Source organism: Syzygium oleosum, unplaced genomic scaffold (assembly GCF_021117445.2).
Source record: "Syzygium oleosum isolate NSW1041296 unplaced genomic scaffold, Sole_v2.1 Sole_v2.19, whole genome shotgun sequence".
NCBI classification, from domain to species: domain Eukaryota; kingdom Viridiplantae; phylum Streptophyta; class Magnoliopsida; order Myrtales; family Myrtaceae; genus Syzygium; species Syzygium oleosum.
The window spans coordinates 3621014-3640741 of record NW_026607503.1 but is presented as its reverse complement, the minus strand read 5'-3'; the positions used below and the strand labels follow the sequence as shown (position 1 = coordinate 3640741).

At 39.6% G+C, this 19728-nt stretch overlaps 1 protein-coding gene across 1 annotated transcript; it reads left to right on the top strand.

The window, feature by feature from the left end:
• The first annotated feature begins 1812 nt into the window (after positions 1–1812).
• Positions 1813–13771, top strand: LOC115662274 (UPF0481 protein At3g47200-like). The gene is made up of 2 exons (XM_056320099.1): positions 1813–2491; positions 12858–13771. The coding sequence occupies exons 1-2, from the start codon at positions 1880–1882 to the stop codon at positions 13575–13577; spliced, it is 1332 nt and encodes a 443-aa protein (XP_056176074.1). The 5' UTR covers positions 1813–1879; the 3' UTR covers positions 13578–13771.
• Positions 13772–19728: the final 5957 nt, after the last annotated feature.

The window sequence follows — 19728 nt, the reverse complement described above, 5'->3', positions numbered from 1 at the left end:
AAGAAAACCGAGGAAAAGTTGCTTTGAGAAGCTGGTTTGGACAGGAATGTCCTGTCCTTTCCAAATGATATTGAATCTCCTAGTGTTTCAATAAATCTCAATGGTTTATCAATACATATGATGCCTATATTAACGATTGAGATTTGTCGAGATACCAAAAGAAACATTGATGAAATTGGGATTGAACGGCAAGATTGGGACAAGACCTAAAGTTTGTGATTTTTCATAGGACAAAAAAAGTTTAGGGTATAATTGGGACATGACATAATATTGAGGATTTTTTATGGAAGAAAAAAAAATTATGATAGAAGTGGCACATAACATAAAGTTAGAGGTTTTTTTACAAGACAAAAAGTAAAATTGGCACAAAAGCTAAAATTGAAGATTTTTTAGAGTATTAGGCCCTTTTTTTTGGGCCGCTTAAAATCGTGAAATTTTCCATATAAAAAATTTGGGCTAATATTACGAAAAACCCCAAACCGGTACGTCTGTGATTACCCCAAAATAATTTTTTAACCACCAAAAACCCTCAAACTGGTACACCTGTGACAAATTTACCCTCAGTTTATTTCCGTTAAATTTTACTATCAAATTGTTTTGTTAAATGACACGCGGTAATTAACGAATGTATCAATTTTATATTTTACCCTCCGTTTGTCACAGACGTACCGGTTTATGATTTTTTCTGGTATTAATTTAATTTAATGGAAATTAACGGAGGATAAATTTATCACAAATATACCAATTCGAGATTTTTTATGATTAAAAAATTAATTTAAAATAAAATTATCACAAATATGTCAATTTTGAATTTTCCGTTCTATTAATCCAAAAACTTTTGACCGTCCATCCGCATTTTGCTTCGACAGGCCTAAATTATTGTCCGGACCTGAGTACAACAGCAGAAGCAATGGACGGCCTTTAATCAAGAGCCTTCAATTGTTTTTGTCCTTCCGCGGAGCCTTCAACCGTTTATGAAAGAGAATTGAATGTGGTGTACGGGCAACAAGGACCCAAAATGGGTCATCAATATTCGTAATTAGAACTTGAGGCTTAAGATGGATGTCATGTAATGTATCTCAAAGAGTGAATAATAATGCCTGGTATAAAATGTTAAGGAATGTAACAGTTGGGGCATTTTAAAAATGAGTATGAAGTCATAGTCATGTTAGGGTTCGACCAAAAAAAAAAGAGTCATGTAAGGGATACTAAAACTGACATGAAAAATTGATTCCCGAAATAATGTATTAATGTGATTGGTTTAGGGAATTAGTCATTTTTCATGAGATATTTGTGTTTAAAGTTTACTATTTATAGCAATTATAATGGATCCAAGATCTTTCCGATTGGAGCTCATAAAAGCTCGTGGCCGATTATGCTTATGTGATTGAAATAAAAAAATAAAGAAAGAGAGGAAACGAAAAGCCCACACTAAAAAACGTCCTCAAGTAAGAAATTTGGAATATTCCAAACATACGAGGTAAAAATTACCATCAAGTGAAATAAAAAAAAATTACTATTTTAAATCTAGTGTCACCCCGTATGTGCTAACTCCATATCCATACGGACATTATATGTACTCAATTCATACGAGCTTTTTAATTTTAGGCAGACACTCGAAAGATTCGTTGAACTCAAAGGCTCATCCATCGTCGGGAGATCACGTGAATCGTGGGCACGCAATTCGATTCCTTCGGTTTTCGTGAGACATGCCCAAACAAGTTTTTCTCTTTACCCTAGGCACAAAAAGTGACACATACTTTATGCCCTTCTCCTATAGATATAGATTCGCCTCTTCTCTGACTCCTTTAAGCTTGAAAAAAAGAACACAAGACACTCCACAACAGAAATTTGGGGAACCTGTGAAACTTGCAGAACTATGATTCCTTCACAGCCACCACCGGACCTGAACGAGACCGATTGGATCGTCCAAGTCAATGAGAGCGTCAGGCGCATGCCCACCAAATCCGACGAGGGACGGTACTGGGAGAAGCGGTCCATCTACAGGGTCCCCGCCTGCATCACCGACCTCAACCGCAAGGCCTACTGGCCGCAGGCTGTCTCCTTTGGTCCTTACCACCACGGCAAGGACGACCTCCTCCCCATGGAAGAGCACAAGCACCGCGCGCTCGTCCACTTTCTTTGGCGGTCTAGGAAGCAAGTCGAGCCCTTCCTCGAGTCTCTGAGAGAGGTGGAGCAGGACCTCAAGGACAGCTACCACAAGCTTGACCCGAAGTGGGAGGAGAGTGGCAGCGAGGGTGCGGCGGGCCCGTTCCTGCAGTTGATGATCACTGACGGCTGCTTCATGCTTGAGATCCTAAGGAGCTGGATGCTCCCGCCGCAAGACTACCCACTGAACGACCCCATCTTTAGTGAACAGGGGCATTTCTACGTACTGCCATACATAAAGCGGGACATGTTGATGCTGGAGAATCAGCTGCCGATGCTAGTGCTGGAACGGCTGGTCGCCGTCGAGAGTGATGGCGAAGAGGTTAGTTCCTTAGCTTTCGTTGTGTCATAAGAGAATTTATTGCACGCACGCAAACCACCATGCTATGTTCACCTCACTGAATATCTTGGTGATCTAGATGGAACCCATATGGAATCCATTGAATCTAATGCTCCAAACGTGTTGCATGCACAGTTCGAGATCAACCACAATTTCACTATTAATTCTATCACCACTATTGCTCCCCTCCCCCCCCCCCCAAAAAAAATCATTCAAGTACTATCTATGTGCCAACAATGCTGTATTATGTTGCAAAAAACAAGCAATCGAACACAACAATAAACAAAACAAGAAAATAAATGGAACATTGGATTTACGTGGTTCCGTCGATGTAATTTACTCTACGGAGAGAATAGCATATGATTCCACTATAAATCAAGCGATATAATAGAAATTATAACAACACTTGAGTCATTCAAATATTATTAATGTTTCCCAATCCCAAGTATACCTGATAACTCACATAATATTTAACCCTCACAATTCCTTGTGAAACAATGTCGCAACTTTACAAATGAATTCACAAATCCCACCACAAGGTTTATTGGCTTCAAAATACTTGCAATTTCTTTAGGATGTAATCCACGAGCACATCGCACTATTAACTGTTATGGCCAAAAGCTCATCTGCTCTTTGATAGGAAAAAATCAACACCCATTTAAGAACTATATAATGTTTGGATCCAAAATAGAAAATCTCTTTTAGGAAACTTACTCAAATTAGGAAATCTTCTTGGATCAAGTTTCCTTTACGGGCTCAAACTCAAGATATATGTTCAACAATCTTCACCTTGACTTGACGTTTGAGTTAAGTCACAATCGCTTCACGTGAGCCTGATCACTGCTAATCTCTCATAGCCCCTTATGGGCTCAAATGCTACAAAGATATTTCAAGTCCAAGCTGCACTTGAACTTTGCCATAATCGTGAATTTTATCAAGACACCAACTCAGCCATCACCTCTAGCCACTATACACTGAAATTTTCTTAGCAAATGTATAGTTTCGATAAATAGAGTCAGCAATTTTGTCAATCATCCATTCCTCTGATTGAGTGAGGAAAATAGGAAAGAATTGATTTTATTCAGTCTCCGATTCTTCTTTCGTGAATTCCAGAGCTAGTGACGAGCCTTTGGATACCAATTTAGAATTAAATCGGAAAGAGTTCTAGGTCTTCGTATCTAGATAACACGATAAGTGTCATACATATATAGTTGATGTAGAGAGCTGCCTTTATCAACGATCCAATGAGTCTGATAAAGCTGCCCTCTAGAGATTGACTTACGAATTGCAATCCATTGATCTTCCTGAGTATATGAATGATCAAGACTTTACTCAGCTGTTTACCTAATCATGGTCTCTCCAAGTCTTCAAGAATCTCATTCTCCTAGACTTGTTGACCCTCTCTATTCAAGTCCACCTAGCTTTTAGTCGTCTTTCACTGTAAGCTTTAGATACCGACGAAGCGTTCTTTGTCTACCTGAAATAGACAACATCTTATAAAATAGACAACATATGCATTTAGCAATAAATAAGAGAAATAAAAGGTTTTGTCAACTGCATAATATTACAGAGAGGTTTTCCCTACAATCTCCTTTGCCTCTATCGCCAGGGACTAGGATGGCTTAATTTGTTCTTCTAGTTCTTTTTATAGATGCATTAGATTGGATTGTTGTTCTTCCCTAGGCAGATCTTGGTTGATAGTGTTTCTACCTGCTGAACAGTTTCCTTATCTTCAGTAACCTTTTGTAACTCACATTTTCTTGAAGCCTGACATTAATTTTCTCCTCTACTACTTGCGTGTTCTTGTTAAACACTTTGTATGCTTTACTATTAGTAAAAGACCAAGAAATATACTTTTGTCCACCTTTTGATCAAACTTACCAATACTATCATTTGCATTCTTTAGAATGTAATACTTGCACAAAAAACATGAAAGTATGAATTGTTTGGTTTTCTATTTTTAAATAACTCATGGGTGGTTTTCTCCAAAAATGGATTTAGAAAAACTTGTTATATAATGTAATAAGCAATAGATACTGTTTCAGCCCAAAAATATAAAGGAACACCACGCTCTATCAACATGGTCCTGTACAGATCTATTCTTTCCCTCTACAACTCTATTTTGTTGTGGTGTGCAAGGAGATGAAAAATTATGTTCTAAACAATTTTTGTCACAAAAATATGAAAATTTTTTATTTTCAAATTCTCTCCCATGATAGATGAAATGCTAAAACATTTTTCAATTTGAACTTTTTTGGCAAATTTTATGAGAGAGCGAAATGCTTCATGCTTCTGAATTAGAAAGCGAATCCGAGTTAATCTAGAATAATCATCTACTATCAACATCTCTTACCATCGAGACTCAAGTTTCGAGTTGGTCTAAATAAGTCCAGTTGTTGTAGTTACAGAATTGGGTTTGTAGATACAGAGTTTATGAATTTAAAGGGAAAATTTCAAAAAAGGCCTCGAAATGGAGTCATTTTCTCAAATAAGGGCCTAAAGTGAACCTTGTCTCAAATAAGAACCTGAAGTACCATCATTTTCTCAAATAAGGGCCTCAAGTGAATCTTGTCTCAAATAAGGACCTCAAGTGAATCTTGTCTCAAATGAGAGCCTCAAGTAAATCTTGTCTCAAATAAGGGCCTGAGGTGGTCATATCAGTTTCAAATAAGGACCCGACTTCACCGGCTAAAGGGTGTTTTCGTCTTTTTACTTTCTTGAATTTTTTTCTTTCTTTTTTGCTTTTTTTGTTTTTTTCTTTTTCTTTTCCTTTTTTTTTCCCTCTCTTCCCTCCACCGGCGGAGGTCATCCTGGCCTGGGCAGGCGAGGGTTGACCTCGCCGGCGTTGGACGAGGGCCGCCTTCACCTGGCCTAGCGAGGGTCGCCTTTGCCAGATTCGGAGAGGCCAACCCTCGACCTCGCCAGCCCAAGCAAGAGCGGCCCTCGCCCGACGTCGGTGAGGGCGACCCTCGCCCGACGCTAGCATGGGCGGCCCTCACTTGAGGCCGTCGCTAGCCAAGTGCAGTGACCGCTAGGGAAGAAGAAAAGAGGGAAAAGAAAAAAGAAAAAGGAAAAGAAAAAGAAAGTGAAAAAAATCAAAAATATATATTTATAATTTTTTGACTAAAATACCCCTTCTCCAGCGACGGAATAGTCATTGGCCGGCCAAAAGTCCTTATTTGAGACAATTTGGCCACTTCAGGCCCTTATTTGAAATAATTTGGCCATTTCAGGCTCTTATTTGAGATAATGTTTACTTCATACCCTTATTTGAGAAAATGACTCCACTTCGGGCCCCTTTTTGGAATTTTCCCGAATTTAAATGAGCTTCTCACTTGCTTTCCTAATGAACATGCAAAGCATAGATTAGTAACAGACCAAAACAAAAAAGCATAGATTAGTTTTTTCATACTTAAGTTTAGGTAAACCACGTACTAAATCTTTAATGTCCGACCAAAAAAAAATCTTTAATGGACTATTTTAAAATTTGTTTCCTACTGATATTACCAAGCTTTCTATTCCAAATGTTAATTTCATCCTTCATAGATACAAAGCATTAAATAGAATTAGGTTCTACGTCTAGTAGATAGATATTACCATGATGTCTCCCCGTAATGTTTGAGTTTTAACTTTATTTATCCCAACACACTTATCTTCTTCAAAGCTGTTTTAAATCATCTATCACATAGTTGACTTATGCTAATTAATTATATTTGAGTCCTTTGACCAGAGAACGTCATCAATGACAAGATTTCCCAACTTGGTGATCGCTTTGCCAACAATCTTACCTTTACCACTTCCTCCAAATGTGACATTTTTTCGATTGACTTAGGTAAGGCTTATAAACTTGGTAGGGTTCCCTATCATATACCTCGAGCAACCACTGTCTAGATAACATTTATTCTTTTTCTACGAACCCTACAACGAAAAACAATTTCATCATTTTTTTGGGTAACCAAATGCGTTTGGGTCCTTTTCTGTTAACTGACGCGTCAAATTTCCACTTAATCATGTTTTCCTTTTTCAATCTTTTGGATAATGTTGTTTGAAATAATTAGGATTTATGCAATTTGAGCAACTACAAAATCGTTTTCCTCTTGGTTTAAAAAATTGCCTTTCATAATGACTTTTATAAACATAAACAAAAGGGTTTTTCTTCAATCTTTCTTTTAACTTTTGGAAAGAGATTCCGAGTTTCACTTTCCTTTTCAAATCCTAATCCAGATTTATGGAAATGAGGACTTTGTATAAATATAATCTTTTGAAGAATTTTCAATCCAAGAGAAATTTCTTGCAGATTTTTTGGACTTCTTCCCTAATAGAGACTTTTAACTTTTGGGAAAGATCTCGTTCATCCCTTATAATAGGTAAGTGTTTTCTTTAGACAATCAAGTTCTTCCTTTTGCAAAATATCTTGTGGTTTTAGTTTAGAAAGTTCTTTCTTTAATTCAAATTTTTTTCGAAGCCTTGTGATGCTCTTTAGACATTTCCTTTAGAAAGCCTTGCATTTCATCGCAAGTGAGATTGGAAATAAATACCTCCTCACAAGCGAGTTTGCTAGCTCTTCATCCTCCTCGTCGTTTGATTCACATTCCGTATCACTCCGGGTCTTGGCTTTCAATGCTTTCGTTTTCTTCACAAATTTTCATTTGTTTTTTACTTGAGTAGAGGGCAATTCGGCTTAATATGGCCTGTTTCCTGCACTCAAAGCAACGAACTTCCTTACCTTTGTGTTAATCCTTGTGCTTGGAAAATTTCCTTTCTTCAGTTTCCTTCATTTTCTTTTAGCCTTCGAAGTTTCTGAATTTTCTCATGAAGCTCTTGTGCTTTCTTGTTAATAAAGTCATCTCCTCATCTTCATCATCCTCTTCAGACGATGCTGAGTCATCTGTATTAATTGTGTTATCTTTAAACACAGAAGATTTCTTAACCTTTCTGGTTGTTTTCATCATTTTGAAGTTCAGCTTCATATTCCATCACAGTTCCTGTCAACTCATCCAATGATAGTGGTTGAATTCTCAACGTTTCACAAATTGATGCCTTCATGATTCCATTCCTTTCGGAGTGCCCCTAGCAACTTGTTCGGATTCTCTGCGCTAGTATATACCTTTCCTTGACTGGCGAGACTATTGATGATTTCAGTGTACCTCATTTACATCTGTGTGATTGTCTCATCTGGTTTCATGTTGAACGTATTCTATATTCCCAAAAGATTGCTCATTTTTGTCCCTCTGGCTCTATTAATTAACTTCAAGTCTATACCCGATATCTTTGGCTGTAATACATGAAGATATGCTCTTAAATTCAAAAGGAGATAAAGTATAGTATTAAACAATTAAAGTTTTAGTATTAAGAGTTTGTCTTCTGGTCAATTCTTCTGGAGTGATTGTACTTATTGAAGGTGTTTGCTCTCTTTGGCTGTTACTTCCAGATGATACTGTTGGAAATACTGTTGTCTTGAGCAACGTATGGACCATTTCTCAATGATGTTCCACATTGAATAATCCGTTGATTGAATCTATACTTATCCTGCGTTTTCAGTAACTGTAATTAGTCCCATCAAAGTATGGAGGTCTTGTGGTGGATTGTCCATCAACAACACCTGGACCGATGCTGTTAGCCATAATCCAAATCTTTATGCTCATAGATAAAACACTTCAATTCAACAAGCATCGGAGCTCTGATACTAATTGTTAAGTCTAACGTCCCACTTTCCCAGACTAACAACCACCAACAAGACTGAAATTCACCACCGCCCGCAGCAGCTGCATTGGCTTGCGCTCTTGTCCCCCCACGAAGGGATCGGAGTTCAAACCCCAGCGTAGTCGTTAGGGATTCTTAAGTGTGGCGCCGTGGTGGTGGGTCCTGCGCTAGCGTCACCCCAGGTTTACCCCTCCGGCTGTCGCCCGTGCGGGGGGTTCCTGGGTCATAAAAAAAAAAAAAAAACAAGACTGAAATTCACTAATAATTTCGTAAGCAGTTAATACATAACAGTGATAGTGGTTGAATTGTCAACGTTTCACGAATTGATATCTTCACGTGACTCAATTTCTTTAGGAGTACCTTTAGTAACTTGTTCGCATTCATTACACTAGTATATACCTTTCCTTGTCAGGCAAGACAATTGGTGATTTCAGTGTACCTCATACACATTTGTGTGATTGTCTCGTCTGGTTTCATCTTGAACATTCCTATATTCCCAGAAAATTATCATTTTGGTCTTTCTAACTCTATCAATTCCTTCAAAGACAACTTCAAGTCTATCCAAGATTTCTTTGGCTGTACTACATGAAAAAACACGCTTTAATTAAGCCGGAGATAAAGCACAGTAGAAAACAAGTAAAGCTTAGGCATTAAGAGTTTGTCTTCTGTTCTTCTGGAGTGATTGTAGCCATTGGAGGTGTTGTTTATTCTGTTTGGCTTTCACTTCGAGATGATATTGTTGAAATAACTATTGTCACAATTTGAGCAGCATATGGACCATTCTCAATGATGTTCCACATTGTATAATCCGTTGATTGAATGTAGACGCTCATCCGACATTTCCAGTAACTGTATAGTCCCATCAAAGTATGGAGGTCTTGTGGTGGATTCTCCTTCAACAAAACTTGCACCAATAATGTTAGCCATAATCCAAATCTTTATGCTAATAAGAAAAGCACTTCAATTTAGCAAGCAATGAAACTCTGATACCGATTGTGGAGCTAATTTTTCACTCTCCCGGACTAACAACTACCAACAGGACTCGAATTCACTAGTAGCCTGGTGAGTAGTTGCAACATAACACGAGTTGCTTCTACCCACAGCTGATAGATCCCAAAATCAGAACACAAGCACTGTTATCACACTTATACACTTTTTAATCATAGATAATAGTCAAAAAGAACTCATGATAGAGTGAAACACAAGTGAATAGAGGCACGATTGCGGTAATCAAAGAGAACGTGACTATCAGTGTTGTAGCTTTCTCACTTTTCCTTCGATCCCTTTAGCTTGATTTGATTCTCTTATATAAACCTTCAATCTCTAATTTAGCCGTCGGAGAATATTCAAGAAGATCAATTAGTCATTTGAATTTGATGAATACAATTACTGAAAACCTGATCGTCCATACAATAAAATTTCTTGGGAAATGTAAAGTTTCTTTAAATTGAATATGTATTTTGTCAATCTTCCGGTCCTATGATTGAGTGAGCAATATAGGAATGAATTGATTTGATTTAGTCTTCGATTCTTCTTTCGTGAATTAAAGAACTTGTGACTAACCGTTATATACCAATTAGAATTAAACTGGAAAGAGGTTTGGGTCTTTGTATTCATATAACACAATGAATGTCATAGATATAGTTGATATAGAGAGAGCTATCTTTATGAACGATCCAGTGAGCCTAATCTAAGTTGCCCGCTAGAGATCGACTTACGAACTGCTATCCATTGGTCTTTCTATATTAGTGCAAGACTTCACTAAGCTGTTCACCTTATCATTGTCTCTCCAAGTCTTCACGATCGCCTGGTTCTCCTAGACTTGGTCACCCTCTAGCAAGTTCCATCTAGCTTTTAGTTGTCTTTCACTATTATTCAAAGACCAACAAAGTATTCTTTATAAAAACATTACCTTTAATAGACAATATTTGCATTTATCAATTAATAAAGATAAATAAATATTATCTTAGAGAGATCTTCCCATCACCCATATATTTTAGGAGTTTCTAGTTGCAACTTCACCTTGAGTTGAAACACTGTTCAAATCCTTATAAATACTGCCACAATCACTCATATGCAAAATCATTGGAGATTCATCAAATGTAGCTTCTTTATTGGTAATAGGTGAATTTAATCTCGAGAACCACAATTGATAACTCCGCTCACCTTGTACAAAGCTTAGGAACATGCACTTTCTTACCCTCTCATCGAGCTTAACATAACTCACTCGAACATGAATGGACAATCACATATTTCAAGAACAAAATAATTAGCAATGTCATCTAACCACATTTTTCGGGAGTCTGAACTCCAATTGCAGTCGATAGGAATCCATTCATCAGGTAACTTTCAGTACTAAGTGCATCCGCCAGAAATTTCCTAGCCATATCATCATTAGAGAGTATTTTATGGGTCCTAGCAATGTTCTGTTGATCAACTCTGTAAGTTGTTGTGGTTCACTATCACTAATACTGTGTCTCATTATGCTTTTCTTCATGCAAAATTTATTTAATAGCTTCGAACAAAACTCTATACTACTGTTAGTTTGAATATGTTTGATCTTCTTACGAATCTCTGTTTTATTAAAGCTCTCAATTGCCTGATTCTGACAATAGCATCAAACTTATGCCTTTGCACAAAGACTCGGGTGCTCCTCGAGTAGTCATCCATCACTCTCAGCATAAATCTAACACTCTTCCTCGAAGATAATCGCGACGCCTTGCAAATATCTGAATGAGTCAACTCTATAATCTTTGTGGTTTTCTAATAGTCATACTAAACTACACTATCTACCGTTTGTCTAAGTTGCAGCACTTGCATATATTCAGCTCCTTAGCCACATAACTACATAGCATATTCTTTCATCGACATCTTTTGGCTTCTCTTGTTAATGTGTCCCACACATATATGCCACAATTGAAACTGTCGAGTAGATGTATTCGACGTCTGCACGGCAAAACCGGTCACCGTCACCTATTGAAGCACATACTGGTCATTGTGCTTGATCCCTTTTACGATCACCAAGACATCTGGAACGGCCTTTAAAACTCCACCTTTCGAAAATATCGACACTTAGATGATTCTAGGGCACTCAAGAAAAAGGGGTTCTCCTTCAACTCTGGAACATACTTCACTCAAGTCAATGTCCTCACGATACCATCATGCATTCTAATTCTAAAAACACCCATAACACCGTCGTACTCTACATTGTTCCCCAACTGCACTTTACCACTACCACTATTTGTTCACTAATAAGTAGTAAAACCGGTGCTTGTTTAGTATAGCACGAAACGAACATCCAGAATCTATAACCATCCGTCAAATAGCGAACTCATAGCGGTAGAGAAGATATAATAATCACTTTTCGTGACACTTTCAGCTATTGCAGTAATATCATAAGTAGATTCAATCTAATTCTTTTACCTTTCTCATTTATCAGCTTAAGGCAATCTGTTTTGAGATGCCCCCTTTTATAACAATTTCAAAAGATAACACCACACATCCTAGACTAACTTTGTTTGTTTGGGTTCACACTAATCCTGCTAACAAAGTATTAGATCTTCCTCCACCTTCACCTACTAAATCAACAGTCATAGGTTTACTAAATTCTTTTCTACGGATGCCTCACTTAGAATCAAATTGCTAACATTATCACATATCAAGCTTCTAGAGAAAAAGGTATTATTAATAGCAGTAATAGTAGTATTTCAACATCAAATAATGAGAATAATATAATCAAAGTATGTACCTTATCATTAAAGTCAATCTCGGTCGAACTCAATTGACTGATGACCAAATTGAATTCATTGATATGCTTAGCATCCGACGCACCTGTGCCCATCTATAAATGAAATAAACTTGCATCAAGTAGACCTTGTTGATCATAGAGGGCTTATTGTACATGTTCAACAAATCATTCATCAATCTCGTAGCGGTCTTCTCTTTCACAATGTTAATTGCGAAATTACTAGCCAACATCAGCCAGATAACACCCAACACCTATCTATCCAGTAAATTCCAATCAGCTTGCTTCTTCGCCTCTAGCTTCTCATACTTGTTCGATAAGGCATTCATCGATCTTGTAGTCATTTTCTCTTTCACGATGTTAAACGCGATCTTATAGGTCAACGATAGTCGAATGATACCCAACACCTATCTAGCTTTTAGAACCCAATTAGCTTACTTCATCCACTTTGGCTTCTCCTCAAAGAGGGGTATGTACAAATTCCTTTGATATAGGTAATTCTCAATTTGCATATTCTATAATCCGAAATCCTCCCCATCAAATCTATCAATTTTCATTTTTCCTTCTTCTGTCGCCATCGATTTGCTCAACTCAGCCAAGCTTGGACCTCATACTAATTGTTGCAAAAAACATGGGATTGTACACAACCATAAGCAGAATAAGAAAATAAATAGAACATTGGATTTACGTGATTTGATCAGTGTGACCAACTTCGCGGGGAGAGCAACACGTAATTCCACTATAGATACAACGATATATTGAAAATTACAACTACACTCAAGTCACTGAAACACTTATAGTGTTTTCCAACCCTCAATTATAAGCCAATAACTTTATGGGCTCAAACTCAAGATACATTTTCAAAATATTCAACACACTAAATTTACTCCAACAATGCAGGGGCAAGATTACGTCAACTGGCTCATCCTCAATTTTTACCCCCACAGCACGTATATCGCGCCAATGGGCAAATGCCTACACGTCTTGGACGTCCTCAGGGAGAACCTTCTGCTCCTCGAGAAAAGGTCCAATAGGGACCTGCTCAACCTGGACTGCGTGAGGCGTGAGAAGGGCCAGGAGATAATCCGGTCGGCCACTGAGCTGAAGGAGGCTGGGATCCAATTGAAGAAGAGCGAGACTCGCAGCGTCAAGGACATCTCCTTTGCCGATGGGGTCCTGAGGCTCCCTGTTATCATGGTGGACGATTGCACCGGGCCCATGTTCCTCAACCTCATGACGTTCGAGCGCTTCCGTTTTAGGGCCGGGAACAAGGTCACGGCCTACATCTTCTTCATGGACAACATGATCGACACCGAGCGGGACATCGCGCTGCTCCGTACGCAGGGCATCATCCAGAATTTCCTCGGGTGCAACAAGGAGGTCGCCGACCTTTTCAACTCGCTGACCAAGGACATGACGCTCTTTCTCGACAACGGTGACGAATCTGTGCAAAAGAAGATCACCGAACACTGCGAGAAGCCCTGGAACATGTGGAGGGCTAATCTCAAGCACACCTACTTTAGGAATCCTTGGTCTATATTGTCTCTCATCGCCGCCCTCTTCCTTTTCACCCTCACCATAATTCAGACCGTATATTCCGCGCTCGGCAACTACAAATGAACCCTCCCATTGCCTCCCCTCTCAATAATTCTTCTTTTCCATTTTGTGGTTTTTCTCCTGATGGCTGATGCTCGATAATTGTCTTTTGATTGGTTGTTGATTGTTGTTATTGATGATTTTCCTCCTGTTTTCAGACGTGCTCATTTCCCCCTTTAAATGTTTTGAATGATGGACATTTGGCTGTTTATTTATCATTACCAAGTGATGATTCTCTTTTTTCAGTCTTCTTCATGTTGGTCCAATTTGGATAGGTAGTCTGAAGGATAATCAAGTTTAGGCAAATGAAATCTTCCGTTGCAATATTTTCTTCTTGATTAATTTGTAAAGAGGTGCAGCAAAATTAAATGAAAAACAAATGTGGCCTTCAAAGTCATCTCTAATTTTGACCAAAAAGAAAACTGATCTCTAATCCCATTGGCTTCAAAATTTAAAGGAATCTATATATTTCCCAATTGCCAAACAATCAATCATCAACGACAAACCACCAACATACTTTACTCCTGAGAAACAAATATTTTTGAAACTTCCAACATCCTTCCTGAAAACTTCAAAGTAATATTAAATATGAATGAGAGACATATCATTTCAAATCGAGTTTAGTGCAGATATTCTATTATGTTTTGAATTGTGCATGATTTCGATGTGATCTCCCGAGTCCGCACTTTCTTTGTCCTTTTGTATTTGGGAAAAAGAAGTTGGGGGGAAAGTAAATTGGAGAAAAGAAAGATAGGAGAAAAGAGAGATTTTGGTTGAAAGAGAAAAGGACAATTAAAAGAAGAAAAGAAAATGGAGGAATAGGGAATACGGAGAGTCCCTTCCCATGTCTCCTAAGTTCCCTCCCGTTGTTTTTCGTCTCGAGAGAGTAGGAATACGCAGAGAACTTACAGGAAACATCCTCCCAACATACTGGGGAATCCTTTTTCCTGTCTCCCCTTGAGCTTTCTAAGGACTTGCGTAGGTCCAAAATTGAAGAAAAGGAAGATAGGAGAAAAGAGAGATTTTTGTTGAAAGAGAAAAGGAAAATTAAAAGAAGAAAAGAAAATGGGGGAACAGTTAGTTTGAGAAAAAAGTTTCAAACTGTCATACTTTGTTTTTATATATGAATACATCTTATTAACTTCAGAATTTGGACTAGAATCTCTTCACTCTCCTAAAAAATAAATAGGAAGGAGATCATAGGTCAAAGAGAGAAATCTGGTAACGGAGTGAAAAGTGAAGAGTGAAAAGTGGTCCAACCCAATTTAAAATTCAATAAAAGCATGGTTGGGTTGTTGAAGTAATCAAGAGCAGGTTTGAGCTAGCTTGTCTAGTCCTTTTGAATTGACATGAATTATCTCTCTCGTACAATACTCCTCTCAATGCTTCAATAAATCTCAACAGCTGATTTATATAGATAAGGCATATATCAACGGTTGAGATTTGCCGATACACCAAAAGAAACACCGTTGGAATAAAAGAAATTTGCCTCTTTCGAAATTCTTTGGCCCATCTAAAATCATGACAATTTCCTGTATAAAACTTTTGATTGCACAACAGTTTGTATCTATGAGCCTAGAGGCTTTCGGATATGCCTTGCTCCGAGAAGAAATTTTTGTCCGACCCGAGTCCATGAGCAGAAGTAGTGAACAACCTTTAATTAGTATTTTTGTTTTTGTCCTCCCACTAGAGCCTTCAATTGTTTATGAAAGAGAATTGAATGTGTTGTACCGGCGATAGGGACTCGAAATGGGTCATCAATATTCGTAATTAGAACTTGAGGCTTAAGATGGATGTCGTGTAATATATTTCAAAGAGTGAATAAAAATGGCTAGTATAAAAAGTTATGAAATGTAACAATTCAGATAGTTTAAAAAGAGTATGAAGTCAAAGTCATGTTAGGGATACTAAAACTAAAATGAAAAATTGATTCCCGAAACGATGTATTAATGTGTTCGGTTTATGGAATTAGTAGCTCTCATATTAGATCAACATTTTTCATGAGATATATTTTTTTAATGTTTATAGCAATTATAATGAATTCAAGCTCTTCCAGATTGGAGCTCATAAATGCTCATGGCCGATTCTGTATAAATGTCGAATTCCCCTTACACTTCACGATCAATCATTGCGGCATCCAGTATTATTCTCACACTCCACGTTTCACCTAGTTAATCACAACGCATGCCAATGTGATCAATCCAGGAAAAGATTGAGCAATGACTCGAAAAGTTAACGAAAATTTCTTCCTTGAAAAAGGGAGGGGGAGAGTCAGTTGGAGTCCAATACTCTCTGCGATCAGGCACGTATCAATCATATAATAACGAAACATGTACAGTGGTAAGCACGGGTACCACAGCCTTGGAAGAATCACAAATGCGGTCAACTAGTGGGAAAGACTTTTAAATTGATTACTGGACAGTTACAGGGTAAGAGGCTATTCATTACTCTAGAAAAAAATAAGGTCTTTCTTATAGAGAATGTCGGATATCCAAAGGTTTTCCATAGACACGGCACGGCAATGAGGCGGAATTTTGTTCCATTTACTTACTTGATGAAATTCTAGAGTGAAATTCTTCCCATCGGTGAAGACACATATGTCCCATTCAAGTGGAACTTGTTCTAAATAAGGGCTTGCATGGTTGCTCAAGGAGGTTTCTGATTAAAATGCCGTCGAAGACATATATGACCTTTTGAACAATTTCTTATCAGATGTGAGAATTTTGTGATCCGAACGTTGAGGGCTTGACTTTGGCCCCACCAAGGACTTGGAATGAATTCAAATGTGCGTAAAATAATCCAGAATAATATCTGAACACAATGCAAAAGAAAGGACCCTTTGCTTTCAGCAAGTCACCCCTTCTATAGATCACTTTGCTGGTAGATACAACCAGAAATGATGAAGTATGCACAACATCCAATCTTTCCATCTCCTCTAGTGTTGGACTATCTCATTTGCTACTTTCTCAAAAAACATCTGGTTCAAAGTATAATTAGACGGCTCACTTGTTCCGCTTGTAAAATTTTGGTTTGCTGAATTTTTTTCATGGAATAATGCTTTGTATACTGAATTTGATATAGAAAATGGTATACTAAGTCGTATGGCAGATTATCATTGATTATTGATGAGGGCTACACCTAGTCAGAGCCTTTTGAAGAGTAACAAAAGGCCGTGTAAGAATGTACAAAGCGAGATATCATCAATCCTAAAAGACAAAAACTAACTTTGAATAGGGACATTAAATACGGACCAAAAAAAACGGGGAATAGGGACATTAAAGAAACCTAAACCCAATACTAAAAATAATTTCTTTTACAAGAAAAAAGTGATAAAGATGTTGATTGGCAATGGGTGAGCTAACTCCCAATTTGCCATTGGACCATCAAACAGGACAACATGCAATTGAAGAGTAGAGACAGACGGGCCCTATAGAACCTGCTAATTAATGAAACCGAAGTTTTGTCAAAGTCATAGTTTTCACAGGATCTAATTGGTGTATTAAAAGAGAAAACCAGGTGATGTAGATCCTGTTTGACGTAGAAAAACTTGTGGCAAATTGTCTGTCAGCTGCATCACCCTGTTTGTTATGGAGATGGGTGCGACGTAAGGAGAGAGTGGGCGAGAGGGAGGACTCGGGTCAAAAGAGAAATGGCGGTGGGGGGTTACAATTTGAGGGCCTCATATGACTCCACATCGTTCAGTTGTGTTGTGTGAGGATTGATGTTCGGGATGAACAGTATTCCACCAGTTGCTTCGACATATTAGCGACGGTAGCCGATCTTGAAGGGCCAAAATCCACCACCACCTCCATAGTGTGCCTTACGTACTTTGGAGAGAGTGATGCCTCTTTTCCTTTTTCTATTCGCGTTTGTATTTCTCATTCATAATTCTTAAGAGACATTTGATGCGCATTATAGTGTGAGTTTTGACCCTTTCAAGAGTATGTGAGAAGGTCAGTAATATTAATACAATTTAGACATTTTGAAATCTAACTACAATGTAAGAGGTAAGATGGCGATGGTTGTTGCCACTTTCACCGCAGGTGAAGTTGATGAAGGCGGTAGTCATCATCGGCACTACCGACAAAGGCGCTCTCGTCATGTAGAGAGAGACCTTATTTTTTATGTCAACCTAGACGATAGGCATGTGCTCTCTCTTTATATTTCATAAAGTAATTTTTATGTCACCAAATCTTAAACGTTTTAATGATGACATATTCATATTTTGATATTAAATCTAGATGAACAAGTATTTAACAATGAAAAGATTATGTTTTTTCTTTAAAGCTCATTTGATGCTGATGATTGGCAATTTGATTGTACAAATGAAGCATGTTAGAGGACTTGATTTTGTTAAAAAGTTCGAAGAGTTGAATTGGAAAAACAATACTGGCAAAAAGACTTAATTGGTCTTAACCTAATTTTAGAATGTTAGTGGGAGTTTAGTTTAGTAAAGCCCTTGAACACCGTTTTAAGTATTGTTTAGAAAACAATAAGGAATAGAATCAAATGGACTATCTGATGGGCCTGAAAGTTTTCGGAGGGTTGCAGAGAAAATCAAGAAGCATGTTTGGGCAGCCTCCTCGAGTCCTTTTGAAATGATACGAATCATCTATCTCATACAGTGCTTCCGTTCTAAACAGATGAGGCCTATATCGGGATTTGTTGAGACATCAAGAGAAGCATCGTAGGAATAAAAGATCTTTGCCTCTTTTGGAATATTTGGCCCATCTGAAATAAGATTGCCCATATAAAAACTTTTGACCACAGACAGGCATTTATGTATCAATTGACCTAGAAATTTTCAAACATGCCATGCTCTGGGGGGATTTTCCATGTCTGGGACCCGGGTCCACATGGACTGGATCAATAGCAATCGTTGTTGTGTTGGGTCCCAGATGGCATCCACTTTACGTATTTCATTTGATCAACGACTGTGATTACATTTATAGCATAGATACGGTTCTAGGCAAGGATATTTTTTGGCGGGAGTGGTGGGTAAATTAATTGTTAACCTGGTCCAATGTGGGGGAAAAAACCACCAAAAACCCCAAACTTTCCCACTTGTGACACATTTACCCCGAACTTTTTTTTGTGACACCAAAAACCCCAAACTTTGTTATTTGTGACACATTTACCCCGATATACATTATCCATGGGCATTTTCGTCTTTTTAGCTTTTTCTTTTTCTTTTTACTTTTTTTTTTCTTTCCGGCGAGGGCCCCTCGCCGGCGTCGGGCGAGGGCCGCCCTCGCCGGCGTCGGGCGAGGCTCACCCTCGCTCGCCCGAGCGAGGGCGAGCCCCGCCGACGCCGGCGAGGCTCGCCTCGCCGGGCGAGCGAGGGCGAGCCTCGCCGGCGCCGGCGAGGCTCGCCCTCGCTCGCCTGTGCGAGGGCAAGCCTCGCGGCGTCGGCGAGCCTTGCCCTCCTCGCCCAAAGCCAGGCGAGGCTCGCCCGACGCCGGCGAGGCTCGCCCTCGCTCGCCTAGGCCAGGCGAGGCTCGCCCGGCCGATCCGGCGAGGGCCGCCTCGCCGGCGTAGGCGAGGCTCGCCCTCGCCTAGGCGAGCGAGGGCGAGCCTCGCCGGCGGCCGGCGAGCCTCGCCTCGCCGGCGTAGGGCGAGGCTCGCCCTCGCCTAGGCGAGCGAGGGCGAGCCTCGCCGGCGGCGAGCCTCGCCTCGCCGCCCAGGGCGAGGGCGAGCCTCGCCGGCGTCGGGCGAGCCTCGCCTCCTCACCCAGCCGGGCGAGGCTCGCCGACGCCGGCGAGCCTCGCCCTCGCCCTCGGGCGAGCGAGGGCGAGGCTCGCCCGGCCGGCGAGGCTCGCCTCGCTCGCCCGTGCGAGGGCGAGGCTCGCGCCGGCTCGGCGGGGCTCGCCGCTCGCTCGGGCGAGCGAGGGCGAGCCTCGCCCTACGCCGGCGAGGGCGGCCCTCGCCGGATCTGGCCGGGCGGCCTCGCTGACGCCGGCGAGGGCCCCCTCGCGGATCCGGCGAGGGCCCTCGCCGGAAAGAAAAAAAAAAAGTAAAAAGAAAAAGAAAAAGCTAAAAAGACGAAAATGCCCATGGACAATGTATATCGGGGTAAATGTGTCACAAATAACAAAGTTTGGGGTTTTTGGTGTCACAAAAAAAAGTTCGGGGTAAATGTGTCACAAGTGGGAAAGTTTGGGGTTTTTGGTGGTTT